This window comes from Leptodactylus fuscus, chromosome 3, assembly GCF_031893055.1.
Source record: "Leptodactylus fuscus isolate aLepFus1 chromosome 3, aLepFus1.hap2, whole genome shotgun sequence".
Taxonomy (NCBI): domain Eukaryota; kingdom Metazoa; phylum Chordata; class Amphibia; order Anura; family Leptodactylidae; genus Leptodactylus; species Leptodactylus fuscus.
In genome coordinates, this window is record NC_134267.1 from 185,030,184 (window position 1) to 185,047,463 (window position 17,280).

A 17,280-nucleotide genomic window follows, 5' to 3' on the forward strand; every position below is an offset into this window, starting at 1 on the left:
GCATGTGCCCAAACCCATGAAAGGTCCTCTTTAACATCAGCTTTTAACCCCTTCCCGACATTCGCCGTAATAGTACGGCGCTGCAGGGAAGGGCTTCCCGCAAACCGCCGTACTATTACTGCGGATGCATGGTGCGCACACAGAAACTGTGTGCGCACCATGCACAGCGGGTGACAGCCGTAATACACGGCTGACAATGCCCTGTAACACCCGCGGTCGGAATCGGGTCCGATCGCGGGTGTTAACCCCTGAGATGCCGGTGATCAACATGACCACCGGCACCTCCGGGGTTACAACGTCATATGGTGCCGATCGGCACCCCCCGCGCCGGTTTCGGGGGGTGCCGGTGTTCGTAGGGGGCAGCCCGGGGTCTGATCAGTGACCCCAGGTCTGCCCCTTCACTTACCCCGTCCTCGCGCCTGGCCGATCCTGCCGTAAATGAAGCTGTCAGCCTGTGCGTCTACACAGGCTGACAGCTTCCTATACTCTGCAATACACATGTAACACGTGTATTGCAGCGTATCTCTATTGAAGCAGTGATCAGCCGATCACTGCTTCAATCCCCCATGGGGACAGAAAAAAAAAAAGTGAAAAAAAAGTCAAAATAAAAAAGTTTAAATAAGTTTAAAATAAATTATAAATAAATAAAGCCCCAAAAATCCCTTTTTCCCCATATAAAATGTTTTATTATGTAAAATAAAGAAAAATAGAAAAAAACATTACATATTTGGTATCGCCGCGTCCGTAATAACCTGAACAATAAAATTAAAACATTATTTAACCCGAACGGCGAATATCGTAAAAAAAAACGTAGAAAACCGCACAAAATAATGATTATTCACCACCTTTCCCTTACAAAATGTTCAATAAAAAGTAATCAAATGGTCAGATGAAAACCAAAATGGTACCAATAAAAAGAAGAGGTCTTCCCGCAAAAAATAAGCCCTCAACCAGCTCTGTCTAGCGAAAAATAAAAACGTTATGCCTTTCAGAAGATGGCGATGCAAAAACAATAGATTTTTTTTCCCTGAATTAAATTCTATTCTGCACAAATAGCAACGCATTAAAAAATCATATAAATGAGGTATCGCTGTAACCGTACCGACCCGCAGAATAAAGGTAACGTTACTTATGCTGTACGCTGCACGGGGAAAAAAAAAATGCTAAAAAGCAATGCCAGAATTGATGTTTCCTTTTACATCCCACCCAGAAAGAGTTAATAAAATGTAGTCAATAAGTTACAGGCCCCAAAATGGTGGCATTGAAAAGTACATCTAATACCGCAAACACCAAGCCCTCATATGGCCACATTGCCAGAAAATAAAAATAAAAATCTACCTTGTACAATGTGAAGACAAAAACCCCAAAAGTCGCCAAATCATTAGGACATAAGTGGCTGCGATTAGAAGGAAATGTGTAAGCGGTGCGAGCGTTTTCAGGAGACACCCCATAGTTAGAGCTTATGAGAGAGCATACACCAGCGCTGATCCCCCAGAATGCCCCTCTTCCCCGTCCGCGTCATAGGAGCTGGTGGGAAAATAGAATGGGATTTGGTGTACCCAATTTACTCCGCACAGCTTACACATTCACTTCGGGGTTACTAATGCTACTACATCACTTGATAAATACTTTGAGGGGTGCGATTTTCAAAATGGGGTCACTTTCTAGAGGTTTCCACTGTTTTGACTCCTCAAGGGCTTTATAAATGCGACATGGTTCCTGAAACTGATCACAGCCAGATCTGCCCTCTAAAAGCTCTTTGGCGCGCCTTCCCTCCTGCGTCTCGCTGTGCGTCCATATATTCGTTTACACCCACAAGTGGGGTACTATGGTAGTCGGGAGAACTTGCCTAACAAATTGTGGGATGCGTTTTCTCCTTTAACCCCTTGTGAATGTGCAAATTCTAGGGCTAAACGAAAATATTAGTAAAATAAATTCAAATTTGAAAATTTCACCTCCATTTTGTATTAATTCCTGTTAAGCACTTATAGGGTTAAATTACTAGGTATATGTTGTTTTGGCTTATTTAAGGGGTGCAGTTTTGAAAATGGGGTGATTTATGGGGGGCTTTAATACAAGGGTCTTTCAAAACCCCTTCATAACTGGATTAGGCCCTTTAAAAAATGGGTTTTGGAAATTTCTTGAAAATTTTGAATATTGTTGTTTCACTTGTAAATCTTATAATGTCCGTAAAAATTAAAAGGGCGCCTAAAGTTTGATGCCGACATAAAGCAGAGATCTGGGACATGAGATTTATGATATAATTTTGGCGGTCTGACTATCTGTATGTAATGTACATCATTTCAAACTTTATAAAATGCATATTTTTCAAAATTTCCACCAAATTTCCAATTTTTTTATAATTAAACACAAAACATATCAACCAAAATTTACCACTAACATGAAGTACAATGTGTTACGAAAAAACAATCTTAAAATCACTTTGGTAAGTTAAAGCGTTCCAAAGTTATTGCCACATAAAGTGACACATGTCAGTTTTGAAAAATCGAGCTTGGTCAGGAAGTCAAAAAGTGCCATCGGCGGGAAGGGGTTAAAGAGAAACCTTATAAATATGGATGCACTTCAATATGAGTGTGGGAAAAACATTTTCCATTGAGAGAGCGCGCAGACGCCCGCCCTATTTGTGCGTTTGTTTTCGGTTTAATTTACTGACCAGGCAGTTTAGTGGTTTATGGTGGGATTTTTCATGGGCATGATCCCACCATCAGTCTGACAGTGGGCAGCCTTAGTCCTTGTTACTGACTTATATCCTGTTCATCAGTCCATTAGTAACTTTTTTTTTCTTTCCCTTTCTACAGAGGTTGTACGGACGAGACTACGTGAAGAGGGAACAAAATACAGATCTTTCTTCCAGACATTGGCATTAGTTGTGAAGGAAGAAGGCTATAGTTCCTTGTACCGTGGTCTCACCACGCATCTGGTTAGACAGATCCCTAATACAGCGATAATGATGTGTACCTATGAAGTGGTCGTCTATCTGCTGAACGGATAGCAGCCAGCAGTTTGCTGTCTTGTAAGTGAAAAAGATAGGAGACCAAAGGAGTGAAAGTGGACCAGAGAGCACCGACACAAAAAAAGATGGTGACAACAAGCAAAGAAACCATCATGGAGTGTATCATAGCTGCTGCTGGAAGTGCTCGTGTCGCCTTCATTATTTGTGGTCTTTGGCCGCTTGTGCAATTTAATAGACAGGGGTATTGCTGGGGAACCTCATTCATTTCAGGATTGTCATTTCCCCTTTAACCAGTGCAATGTATTGAGTTTCTCAAAGTTTGACATTGAAGTTGTATACATGTATCTTTCTGGTTTACAGTGTACGGATGTACAAAGACAGCCTTCTTATCCCTCTGCATACTGTAATGCCAGCAAAATTCTCACCATATGCCATCCACATCTTGTCTACCTACCTTCTGTATATCCGGTTTCTCTAACAATTGAGATGTATGACCTGGGCTTGAAGTAATTATTATGGAGATTCCTTATTTGATATGTATTCTGCAAAATGTCTTGAAGTTATGTTTGGGATATTTCGTTATTGGGCCTTTTGTTTTGTTTTGTTTTAGTTGATGTTTGTGCATCAGCTTACCATGTGCACTTCCATCCCATCCCATCGCGAGGCCATTCTAGTTCTCATCTTACTTCATCCATCAGACTACTGCGTTCTCAGTCTATACCCCTGCAAAGGTCACTCTCTTCTTGGCATCTATTCAAATAAAAGAATATATATATAATATATACTGTGAAAGTACGCAAAAGAAGGTCTTGTGACGCTGCCTTTTCTCCACTTAGCCTTCTGGTCTAGGGTGTCAAAAATTGCACCTTACTCATTTCTTCCACGCAATATTTTAGGTTTTTAATGGCCATTAAGCTTTTGGTGCTCAGTATGCCTTGATGTTGTTTTATCACTGCATTGCAGCCCCCTCCCAAGTTCAGAGGGGCTTAAATTATTTCACCCCTTTAAGATTAGTAGCCTTTCTGTTTACACTGTCACATATAGCCACTCCTTAGTAGTTCAGATTGAGAGTTCTTCTAGGTGAAGTATTAGTCACAGTATATTTCTGTGTTTAAAAAAAAAAAAAAAAAAAAAATGACCAGATAAGCTGTGAAGTTTCCTGTACTATAAAAAGTTGTATATTTGATATGCAGTACCCAGCTTTCTGGTTTAGGAATGTACATTCTGCCCATGAGGGTGATCTGAACTTATTTCCTTATTATAGGTGACCTTCTATTCCCTTCTCCACACCCTGACCTAGAAGTCAGTGGCTGCATCATAACACCCACTACTGAAGTACGATCTAAGTTTGGGCTACACGACTACATATGCTTGCACCTAATACTAGGGAATGTGGTCTCTTGTTGAACCGCAGGGTGCCAAGACCCAACAGTTTGGGCAAATCCAACTCTGCAGGATGGTTTTGTGACTACATTTACTAGAATTAGTTGTGATGGGCAGTACAGCATATGCGGTCGTAATGTTTAGTGGCCCAAAAGTACCAGGTAACCCTATCCTAAAGCTTGGGTATGAAGGTAGTGTCTTCTTTCTAATTCCTGGGTATCTACATGGGATGAAGTTTACCCCATATCAAAAGTAATTACATCTTGCTTTTAAGCACTTTCATTTGTAGATGTAGCCGTGTGCCTAGAGCTGGTACTGTGCTTCTTGTTTTTGGTAAATCATTTATTAAAGGAACTACAGTATGGAGCCATTCTATCAGAAAATGAATGACAATCCATGAACTTTTATTTTTGCTACATTGTCTGAGAGCAGAATATGAGTGAGAGAAGCCGAGTTCAATATATAGGTTTATATGATTTGGAATAGGATTTTTTTACGTTAGAGCAGAGTAAATCCTGACAGGACTCCTAGAGTCCTACTAACCCCACCCCCACACTGGATGAGTGACAGCTCTGCCTGAACCATTGTGTACATAGAAGGCTGCTGATCTCTGCATGTGGGCAGAATAATCTGGACTCCGTTTCTACTACGAGTCCTGTCTGGATTTACCCCTCGTTCACATCTGTGGTGGTATTCTGTACAGGGGAGTCCACATGGGGACCCCCCGAACGTAATACCAAACACATTTGCAAGCTCTGTGCAGTAAAAGCACACAGACGGCATAGACTATAATGGGGTCCGGGTGCTTGCCGTGAGATCTCCGCAGAGAACTTGTGGAGAGGAAAGTACTTCACAATTTACTGTCCTCTCCGCATGACTCGTGCGGAGATCTCTTAGCAAGCACACGGACCCCATTACAGTCTATGGGGTCCGTGTGCTTTTACTGCACAATGCTTGCAAATGCGTTCGGTAGTCTGTTTGGGAAATCCGCATAGGACCCCCCCCAAATGGATTACCAAAGGCAGATGTGAACGAGGGGTTACTCTGCTTTATACTTGGAAGTCTTGCAAGTCTATATATTAGAGCTCCGCCATATTCCCTCAGTAATATCCTGCTCCCAGACAGAGCAGCAGATATCACCTGAAAGTTTCACTTTAAAGGGGATGTACAGAATTATTAAATGTGCGGGGTCCTGCTGCTCCACCCTATTCATTTGACTAGCATTCTATTGCAGTACCAGACACCACTCATGAACAGATGTGGTTCAGTTTCAAGATAAAAAGCAGTCATGTTTTTCTAATCCTGTACAACCCCTTTAATCTCTTTCCATGTCAAATTTGGTTTCTAGATCTTTTCAAGAGGAGCCATGTTGGAATCGCACAAAGTTTGGTCAGAAATAGTAGCCATGTTATACACTTAACCTTTCCAAAAGGCATTTTGCATGGTGGTTAAAGACTAAATGCATTGTGTTTGCACTGCTTGATCAATAAACATTTTCTTCAATCTTCATTGCTTTTATTCCAAGCAGATGACTCTCAAAATATCCTTGCTTGTGTCTTTTCATACTGTAACAAGAGTTCATTATTAATAAAGAAAACTGTGTTGTATCTATTTCCTAACTTGGTAATTACTTATTAATTATGCCGGCCATGTATCATCGCTGCGGTTCCAAATGCAATGTTCCCGGCCCCATCTTCCCTTTTTAGGGTGAATTCAGTTGAAAATTTCTCCAGCAAGTTCAGTTCCCATACATCTGAATGGGGCTGTTTCTACAACCTTTCCTTGGATTTCTGCAAACGCCAATCGGATCATTGTCCAGGCTCAACCACAGTAGATGATGTTGAATGAAGACACAGGTACATAAAGTCCAACCTATAATGCCTACAGAAGAAGGCAAAAAAATTAGTCTGCCATTTGTTTTGTCAGGGGGAAAAAAAAGTTCTTTCCTGACTCAAAATCTGACAACTGGTCTGAAATACTATTATCGGTATGTCTTTGCCAAATTCCCCTTCAACTTGCCACCATCACCACAGAGCAACACTGATTTTACAGTAAAAAAAAAAAAAAATCCCTGTCTATCTGATGCTGGTGAAATGTTATCTCTAGGCATAAAATATGTCCCCTTGTTACTGTAGCAGGCCTAGGAGTAAAGATCTCAAGAACGGCCTTTGTGCTGTCCCTTCATCTATTTGTACATTATTCGATCTCCCTGGAGTAATTTTTTGGATGTCCTGTTTCACATACACACACACACCTACACCTTAATTTGTTAATCTGTTTCCGTACTCCAATCAACCCATTCCTCTAAGTGCCCTGGTCACTCTCCTCTGCACACTTTCTATACTAGGGCTCAAAATTATCATACATCATTAAGTACTAAACAGTAAGAAAAGAATAGAAATATAAAACACAATATAAGAACGCAATAAAGAAAAAAAAATACTCTTAGGCATAGGTTTATATGCATGTCAGCAGTGAGTCCTGGGCACAGAGGCTGAGCTGTAAGAGCACCGTGCTGCAGGAAGGTACCTGTATGCACCGTCACATCCCAAACATAGTCCCTGACCCCTTTTGTGAACAGTGTTTTCATATATGACTGTATATTATTATGTGGCCTTGCCTTACTGTTCATTTTCATTGATTGTCCTTGTCTGGCCTGCATGGCTTCCAGGTTCATTGTATGCCCATCAGAGTGAATAGAGTAAACATGCACCCAATGCGTGGCCTTACTATTGACCTGCTCCTTGTTCCCTTCCAGCTCATCACTAGAAATATTTTGCTGATCAAAGTTCTTCCGGAATTTACAGTATGGCCTTAACTGGCAAGCTAAATGTACAGTATGTGCACTCCAGTACTACAGTATTGCGCAGATGATGTCGGTAATAGATGCAGAGCTTAGAGTCACAGAATAGCCCCTGCATTCTAGCAATAGTTATATGTCGAGACACCTCCCCCCTCCCTTGTCTTCCATCATATCTCAGGCCCAGTTCACATCTGTGTTCGAGCCATTCCCTTCCCTTATCCACATGAAATATGTGGAAAGAAAAATCCTGCAAGCAGCACTTTTCTCTCCGCATTTTTCATACGGAAACCCCACAGACCCCATTATAGTCGATGTGGACCGCAGGTTTTCTTAGGTAACCACTTTTTTTTATACGGCTATAAGTTATATCCTTTTACATAAAACAAAGCTCCAGTAAAGGCTCTGTGGATACTTCCCTTAAGCCTCATGCACATGAGCAGGTACTGTCTGCAGGTTCGGGAAAACTGCACCCCACATCCTTACGTCTCTCCATATCTCTTGTCAGGTCCAGTTGAAGAGTTTTTCCAGGTGTACACTTTGAGGTTGGGTCTCTATAGCCCATACAGTATTGGCCAAAAGTATTAGCACCCCTGCAATTCTGTCAGATAATACTCATTTTCTTCCAGAAAATAATTGCAAACACAAATTCTTTGGTATTATCTTCATTTAATTTGTCTTCAATGGAAAACCACAAAAAGAATTGTCAAAAAAAGCCAAATTGGATATAATTCCACAGCAAACATGAAAAAGGGGGTGGACAAAAGTATTAGCACTGTTTGAAAAATCATGTGATGCTTCTCTAATTTGTGTAATTATCAGCACCTGTTACTTACCTAAGGCACCTAACAGGTGGGGGCAATAACTAAATCACACTTGCAGACAGTTGTAATGGATTAAAGTTGACTCAACCTCTGTCCTGTGTCCTTGTGTGTACCACATTGAGCATGGAGAAAAGAAAGAAGACCAAAGAACTGTCTGAGGACTTGAGAAGCAAAATTGTGAGGAAGCATGAGCAATCTCAAGGCTACAAGTCCATCTCCAAAGACCTGAATGTTCCTGTGTCTACTGTGCGCAGTGTCATCAAGAAGTGTAAAGCCCATGGCACTGTGGCTAACCTCCCTAGATGTGGATGGAAAAGAAAAATTGATGAGAGATTTCAACGCAAGATTGTTCGGATGGTGGATAAAGAACCTCGACTAACATCCAAACAAGTTCAAGCTGCCCTGCAGTCCGAGGGTACAACAGTGTCAACCCGTACTATCCGTCGGCGTCTGAATGAAAAGGGACTGTATGGTAGGATACCCAGGAAGACCCCACTTCTTACCCAGAGACATAAAAAAGCCAGGCTGGAGTTTGACAAAACTTACCTGAGAAAGCCAAAAAGGTTTTGGAAGAATGTTCTCTGGTCAGATGAGACAAAAGTAGAGCTTTTTGGGAAAAGGCATCAACATAGAGTTTACAGGGGGAAAAAAAGAGGCCTTCAAAGAAAAGAAGACGGTCCCTACAGTCAAACATGGCGGAGGTTCCCTGATGTTTTGGGGTTGCTTTGCTGCCTCTGGCACTGGCCTGCTTGACCGTGTGCATGGCATCATGAAGTCTGAAGACTACCAACAAATTTTGCAGCATAATGTAGGGCTCAGTGTGAGAAAGCTGGGTCTCCCTCAGAGGTCATGGGTCTTCCAGCAGGACAATAACCCAAAACACACTTCAAAAAGCACTAGACAATGGTTTGAGAGAAAGCCCTGGAGACTTCTAAAGTGGCCAGCAATGAGTCCAGACCTGAATCCCATAGAACACCTGTGGGGGAGAGATCTCAAAATGGCAGTTTGGAGAAGGCCCCCTTCACATCTCAGGGACCTGGAGCAGTTTGCCAAAGAAGAGTGGTCTAAAATTCCAGCAGAGCATTGTAAGAAACTCATTGATGGTTACCGGAAGCGGTTGTGCGCAGTTATTTTGTCTAAAGGTTGTGCTACCAAGTATTAGGCTGAGGGTGCCGATACTTTTGTCCAGCCCATTTTTGGAGTTTTGTGTAAAATGATTTGACTTTTTTTCATTCTCTTTTGTGTTTTTTTTATTGCAAGCAAAATAAATGAAGATATTAATACCAAAGAGTTTGTGCTTGCAATCATTTTCTGGAAGAACAGAAGTATTATCTGACAGAATTGCAGGGGGGCCAATAGTTTTGGCCAACACTGTACATGCAGGTGGTTAGCCCCTGTGTACTTGCTGATGGCTAATGCCCTGTCATTTACAGTAGCGGTAAAGTGGATGAGGTTTAAAGGAGCTCTATCGTTGGGAAAAGTCATATTTAACTAATCACATCTTTGCATAGCCTTTAGAAATGCTATTCCACACCTACCTTTAGTATGTAAATTGCCTAAGTGGTTTTTGCATAAGTCCATTTTTATTCATATGCTAATGAGCTTCCAGCTAGCACAGGAAGTTCCCAGCAGCACTCGTCTCTGCTTTCGATTTTACAATTTACATACTAAAGGTAGGTGTGGAGTAGCCTTTCTAAAGGCTATGCAAGGATGTGATTAGTTAAAAATGACTTTTCCCAAAGATTGAGCCCCTTTAAAGACGACCCAAATCCATTACATCCTTCAATAGGCGCCACTGAACCCGGCAGAGTTGTAATGTTTCCTCTAGCACCGGCCTTTCCTGGGCAATAATTTCTGACTGCTCACTTGACCACAGAGAATATAATTGTGCTGAACCTAACAGCAATGATTGATGTGAAATGGTTAAGCCTAAAGAAAAAATTCCAAGTGTAAAGGAATTGGTGGAGTAGCGCCTATTGAAGGATGAAAAGAGGTGGTGAAAGGTCCTCTGTAACCAATTCTCAACACCCTCAGTGCACATTAACCTACTGTGTACTGCAGGTTTTCACAGAGGTTTATAAAGCTAAGCAGCAGGATACCCCAAAAGAATATTGGAGCAAATCCTCCGTGTCCCAACATACACATAGCAATGGAAGGAGTGGGGGAGTGTCACACAAGCACACTGGGGCTCCATTCACAAGATGGTCCCCCATTTTCCTAATCACTTGGGGAACAGCGATTGTGCCCCCAGCAACTGGACTCTTATTCTCTTTCTTATAGATAGGGGATGTGTCCATAACGGCTCAACCCCTTTAAGCCAGTTTTGTATTGATTTTCCTTGACACTGCACAAAACATTGAAGGCATTGCACTAATCAGTTTTTTGGAGGGGAGGGTTTTTTGGGGGGTATATTTGCGCCATATGTGTACTTCTGTCCATTTTCTCAATTTTTCACCACTTTTGAGAAAACTGGACAAAGCAGAGATTAAGGCAGGCTGAAATGGGGACATTTTTACTATAACTCCTGACCCAGATTTCAGTTGTGGTGCAAGGGACCTCCCGTGGCAGGCCGGAGTCTCTTAATTGTGGATGATCTGCCACTAGTACTTACTTACTATATTAAGGCCGGGTTCACACTGGGTTTTTTGGGCCGGATTTTGACGTGGAATTCGTGTCAGAATCCGGCTTAAATAAACGCCTCCCATTGACTTCAATGGGAGCCGTTCACTTCTTTTTTCCGCTAGCAGTTTTGTGCTGCTTGTGGAAAAAAAGACCTGCCCTTTTTTGCGGCGAATTCTGCAGCGTTGTCCACAGCGTGAATACTATCGACTAGACCCATTCATTTGGGCCTAATCCGGAGCAGAATGCCGCGACTGGATGTCAATGCACTGCACCGGCATCTAGTCGTTAGCTAGCCGTTTTTTTGGACCAGATTCTGAGACGGCCTCCGCATCAAATTCCGGTCGAAAAAACCCAGTGTGAACTCAGCCTTAGGCAGGCAGGGATTCCCAGCACCATCAAAGATGACCATAATGCACTCTCCTGACAGTGACAGGCCTCTGCCTCAAAATCTGGTCCAAACCACCACCACACGATGAATTCTGCCCACACACACACACACCCATTGTATCTGTAGGAGTATATCAATACACACAGGGTTTGATGGAGCATGTACAGATGTTGCACAGAGTCCTACATGGAAAAAGCACAAGCTAATGCAAGAAGACAATAATCAACCAATATATATAAAAAATATATCAAATATTTTATTACACATTAAATAGCAGATAATTATTAAAAACAATAATGTACAGCAGGGCAGATGGATTTAAGCCAAAGACATACACAAATAGACACAAAGAATAAAGAACGTGGGTTCTTATGCTAGACCATATAAGATAAATAAAGGTAAGTATAGTAGCAAAAAATAACACTTGTATAAATATAGCAAAGCTACACTAGTGCCAACCATAAAATACTGTTGGCAAAAAGCACCCCTCCAAAAATATGTCCCTATAAATGTAGACTAATATTTTGTAATTATAGCATAAATAGCTGAGGACATGTAGGAGGAGACAACTACAGTATGTAAAGTGTGAGGTAAATTACATAGATATTGCTCCCATCAATAGGGAATATAGATTACATATGTGATCACACTACAATGCAGCCAAAGCTATATACATACAAAATACAAATAGCTCCTATAAGGCAATCAGCCAAATACCTGAAGTCATGTCTCCAAATAAAGGTCAGCTAGCAGCCACGATAGAATACTAACAGATAGGTAGACGGACCACCCCTACGCGTTTCACCACTACTGTGGCTTCCTCAGGAGGTGACACCTCCTGAGGAAGCCACAGTAGTGGTGAAACGCGTAGGGGTGGTCCGTCTACCTATCTGTTAGTATTCTATCGTGGCTGCTAGCTGACCTTTATTTGGAGACATGACTTCAGGTATTTGGCTGATTGCCTTATAGGAGCTATTTGTATTTTGTATGTATATAGCTTTGGCTGCATTGTAGTGTGATCACATATGTAATCTATATTCCCTATTGATGGGAGCAATATCTATGTAGTTTACCTCACACTTTACATACTGTAGCTGTCTCCTCCTACATGTCCTCAGCTATTTATGCTATAATTACAAAATATTAGTCTACATTTATAGGGACATATTTTTGGAGGGGTGCTTTTTGCCAACAGTATTTTATGGTTGGCACTAGTGTAGCTTTGCTATATTTATACAAGTGTTATTTTTTGCTACTATACTTACCTTTATTTATCTTATATGGTCTAGCATAAGAACCCACGTTCTTTATTCTTTGTGTCTATTTGTGTATGTCTTTGGCTTAAATCCATCTGCCCTGCTGTACATTATTGTTTTTAATAATTATCTGCTATTTAATGTGTAATAAAATATTTGATATATTTTTTATATATATTGGTTGATTATTGTCTTCTTGCATTAGCTTGTGCTTTTTCCATGTGGTACTGTGAAGTCTTTTCGGGCTATTTTTTTGCAAGAATGTTATGTGAGGTCTCTGTGTATATAATGTTGCACAGAGTCCTGCCATATACAGTATATACATTAGTAATAGTGAACCCCCTTGGCGCTGTGCACACATACAGTCATGGCCAAAAGTTTTGAGAATGATACAAATATTAATTTTTACAAAGTCTACTGCTTCAGTTTTTCTAATGGCAATTTGCATACACTCCAGAATGTTATAAAGAGTGATCAGCTTAACAGCAATTACTTGCAAAGTCAATATTTGCCTAGAAAATGAACTTTATCCCCCAAAACATCATTGCAGCCCTGCCTTAAAAGGACCAGCTAACATCGTTTCAGTAATTGCTCCATTAACACAGGTGTGGGTGTTGATGAGGACAGGGCTAGAGATCAATCTGTCATGATTAAGTAAGAATGACACCACTGGGCACTTTAAAAGGAGGCTGGTGCTTGGCATCATTGTTTCTCTTCTGTTAACCATGGTTATCTCTAAAGAAACACGTACAGTCATTGCACTGCACAAAAATGGCCTAACAGGGAAGAGTATCGCAGCTAGCAAGTTTGCACCTCAGTCAACAATCTATCGCATCATCAAGAACTTCAAGGAGAGAGGTTCCATTGTTGGCAAAAAGGCTCCAGGGCACCCAAGAAAGACCAGTAAGCACCAGGACCGTCTCTTAAAAGTGTTTCAGCTGTGGGATCGGGCTACCAGCAGTGCAGAGCTTGCTCAGGAATGGCAGCAGGCAGGTGTGAGTGCATCTGCACGCACTGTAAGGCGGAAACTCTTGGAACAAGACCTGGTCTCAAGGAGGGCAGCGAAGAAGCCACTTCTCTCCAGAAAAAACATCAGGGACAGACTGATATTCTGCAAAAGGTACAGGGAGTGGACTGCTGAGGAGTGGGGTAAAGTCATTTTCTCTGATGAATCCCCTTTTCGATTGTTTGGGACATCTGGAAAACAGCTTATTCGGAGAAGACGAGGTGAGCGCTACCACCAGTCTTGTCTCATGCCAACTGTAAAGCATCCTGAAACCATTCATGTGTGGGGTTGCTTCTCAGCCAAGGGAATCAGCTCTCTCACAGTCTTGCCTAAAAACACAGCCATGAATAAAGAATGGTACCAGAATGTCCTCCAAGATCAACTTCTCCCAACCGTCCAAGAGCAGTTTGGCGATCAACAATGCCTTTTCCAGCATGATGGAGCACCTTGCCATAAAGCAAAGGTGCTAACTAAATGGCTCAGGGAACAAAACATAGAGATTTTGGGTCCATGGCCTGGAAACTCCCCAGATCTTAATCCCATTGAGAACTTGTGGTCAATCATCAAGAGACGGGTGGACAAACAAAACCTACAAATTCTGACAAAATGCAAGCATTGATTGTGCAAGAATGGACTGCTATCAGTCAGGATTTGGTCCAGAAGTTGATTGAGAGCATGCCAGGGAGAATTGCAGAGGTCCGGAAGAAGAAGGGTCAACACTACAAATATTGACTTGCTGCATTAACTCATTCTAACTGTCAATATAAGCTTTTGTTACTCATAATATGATGTGTGTGTGGCCCCCCAAAATAAAAGCTGTTTGGTATATAGCAAGAAGTAACTGCTGTGGAATCAGGCTATTTTGTGTGCGGACACCCCTAAAAGCTGGTTGGAACGTATATAGCTAGAAGTAACTGCTGGGATGCCTGTTATTTTGTGTGTGGACAGCCCTAATAAAAGCTGGTTGGAACGTATATAGCACAAGAACTCTATACTCCTCTCCCTTTTCCTGTCCCACCTCCCCTGCGCAATTATTGGTGCAAAAAAATTGCCAGGGAAGGTGGGAGGGGATACAAATTTTTACTGCGTTTGCCTCGTGGTATTCGATTTAAATCGAATACCTCGGTCAGCCTGATATTCGATTGAATATCTACTCGATCGAATGGTGTTCGCTCATCTCTATTAATGATGCATTCCGTCAGTATGTAGACGGGAGAGGCCATGTCTTGTTCATTGTTTTTAGTTTATATATAAGTAAGACTCTCATTTCTATGTTTTTAAGCCATGATTTAGGAGCAGGATTACTCCGAAACGTGTAGGCTCAGGAATACCCTCCCTGCCTGTATGCTGTTTCAAGGACCGTGTTTCTATCATGAATAAAAGTTAAGTTTTAATATATTTTGGAGTTCGGCGTTGTGCTGGAAGGAATCAGCTTTTTTGGTGTCTACATACAAGTTCCGGACGGGGGGAACTCTTCCGTGCACCATACCACTCCTACCTCAGAAGAACTGGACCTCCTACATTGCATCATCATCGGAAAATGTAAGTGAACCACTCAATCATAGCACTTGGGCTGTCTGCTTTTTTTTGTATTTTTGGACCACAAACATCAAGCCCTCATATGGCTGCATCACCAGAAAAATACAAAAAAAATATAGTTTATATAATGTGAAGACAAAACCCCCCAAATTAGAACAAAACTGGCAGCGACAGGAAGTGAATGTATAAGCTGTGTGAGCGTATATTAGGGGACACCCCAGATTTAGAGCTTACAATGCAAAAATAAACCAGAAGTGACACCCCCCCCCACCCCCACGATAACAGGAGCTACTGGGGATATAGTAGGGAATTTGGTGTTCCCAATGTACTCCGCACAGCCGGGGCAGGTTTTAGACAAAATGGGGCCCTGGGCAAAATTAAAAGCGGAGCCTGAAATCCTGACATATCAACAACACTGTCACATTTAGTCATTTCAGAAGTCAGGGCTGCACTTCCAGCGGCATTGATATAGTCTTAAAAGATTAGAGAAAAAAATATATATATATATATAAACCTATATATAGTTGTGAAACCATCATGTGTGCACCACTATGTGTATACCGCTATACTGGGGAGAATTATTGAATCTCTGCAATGCAACTGGGACGGCAGGGGAAGTATGCCTGGGGGCATCTAACAAGCCCAAGTCACAGTTTTACCCCACTATCACAGCCTAACAACTAGACACTTTCCACACTCCGAAAAACCTCTATCAGGGTGCATTCACACTACGGATACGGTGACTGATTCTGAACGTTAAAACACGTTCAGAATCAGTGCGTATAAAGCAGATCCCATTCATTTCAATGGGAGCCGGCATACGAGCGCTCCCTATTGAAATGAATGGGCTGCTTTTTTCTCTACGAGCGCTCCCATTGAAGTGAATGGGAAGCGCCCGTGTGTACGGCTCGCGGTGTGAAGGGGCCCGGCGTTCCACTTGACCACTGACGCATGGACAAGTGCATTTGAATCATGGCACACTGGATGAATGGTTTTGGAAATTGCGGCATGTCCCCACCACGGTTTTTACCGCAAAGTGGGCATGGGATTTGCTAGAATCCCATCCACTTTGCCTTTACTGTAAAATGGCGTGAATTTCCTGCGGCGTTTCCATCACATGGGGTCCCGGCCTAAGAGTCAAAAACCACAACTTAAGCTTCTAGCGTTACACCTGTTCACAGTTTGTGTGTGGTATTGCAGCTCAGCCCCTTCCAATCAATGAAAGTGACCTGCTGTCCCACATCCCTTCCTATAGACAGGTGTGGTGCCATTTCTGAAAGAAAGCAGCCAGGTTATTGTAATCCAGGAAAACCCTTATAATATATTGTCTATTCATCCTTTGATATATTAAGTTCTGTAAAGAATTATAGAAAGACTCAGGGACACTAATATTTTTTTTTTTTTACTGACTTCTTTATTAACTTCGGTCAAGATTTTTGTGGGAGGAAACCGGAGTACCCGGGGAAAACCCACGCAAGCACGGGGAGAACATACAAACTCACTGCAGGTGTTGCCCTTGGATGGATTCTCACCCACCCAGGACCCCAGCTCTGTAAGCAAGCAGTAAGCACTGAGCCACCGTGCTTGCCCATGTCACAGATCATCATCCGATATGGTGGCCTTCATGTCTTGCAGGAGAGTTTTCACCTCTAGTGGCAGTCATGATGGTGGAGCTAGTCTAAGGGATGAAGAGAAGAGGATTAACATTATCACAGAGGCAGTGTGTTATTCATAGCAGAAGTGAGCCATGCAAATCTTGCAAGACACAGACTGCTCTGCAGATATTACAAAGACGCTGGATTTCACATTTGTGACTATAGAACCAATGAGAATCCAAGGCAGGGCTCTATTGTAATTCTGCAGGAGAATTGAGAGGACAATGGAGATATTCTGTACTCACCTTCAGACTCCATTTCTGCCTCCTTGCGGTCCCTCTCAATAAAGTGGGCGTTGACCAAAAAGAAGGCTCCTCCAATAGCTTCCATGAATGCACATGACAGGAGGGCAAATTTCAGGCTGCGGTACCTTGATAGAGTTGTTTCTGCCGCTGCTCCATGGATTAGGTCAGATATCTGAGGATGAGAGGTGATACATATTTGATTAATAATACATGTATAGTTAGTAAAGAGCAAAAATACAAAAAAGAAAAAAGGTTGGAAAACAACAGTAACTGCTATGTGCTTGTTAGGAACTCTGGTGGCCAGAAAAACATGTGGTAGCAGAAGCGCTGCACCGTATATAGAGGAGGAGCTTCCATCCTACAGACTATGAGCAGCCCCAGTATTATACAATGGCTGGAGCTGGAGACGTGCGGCATCCACCTGGAGCAGATAATCTAATATATAGCACCAGAAGGTTTTGTCTTTGTATTCTACTGTCAGACTTACAAGTTATAACTAGTTTGTTTCAATATAAATGTGTGTATATTCTGTGTGGGTGTTGTATGTGGGCTGTACAGATGCTGTGTGTATACTGTTGTTTCAATGCT

At 42.0% G+C, this 17,280-nt stretch overlaps 1 protein-coding gene across 1 annotated transcript in view; it reads left to right on the forward strand.

Moving 5' to 3' along the window:
- Positions 1–5,953, forward strand: part of SLC25A36 (solute carrier family 25 member 36) — a 43,089-nt gene extending 37,136 nt beyond the window's left edge. Inside the window, exon 7 of the mRNA XM_075268874.1 lies at positions 2,820–5,953. Within this exon, the coding sequence (XP_075124975.1) occupies positions 2,820–3,013 (194 nt within the window). The 3' untranslated portion in view covers positions 3,014–5,953. The remainder of the gene's footprint in view (positions 1–2,819) is intronic.
- The last annotated feature ends 11,327 nt before the right edge of the window (positions 5,954–17,280 follow it).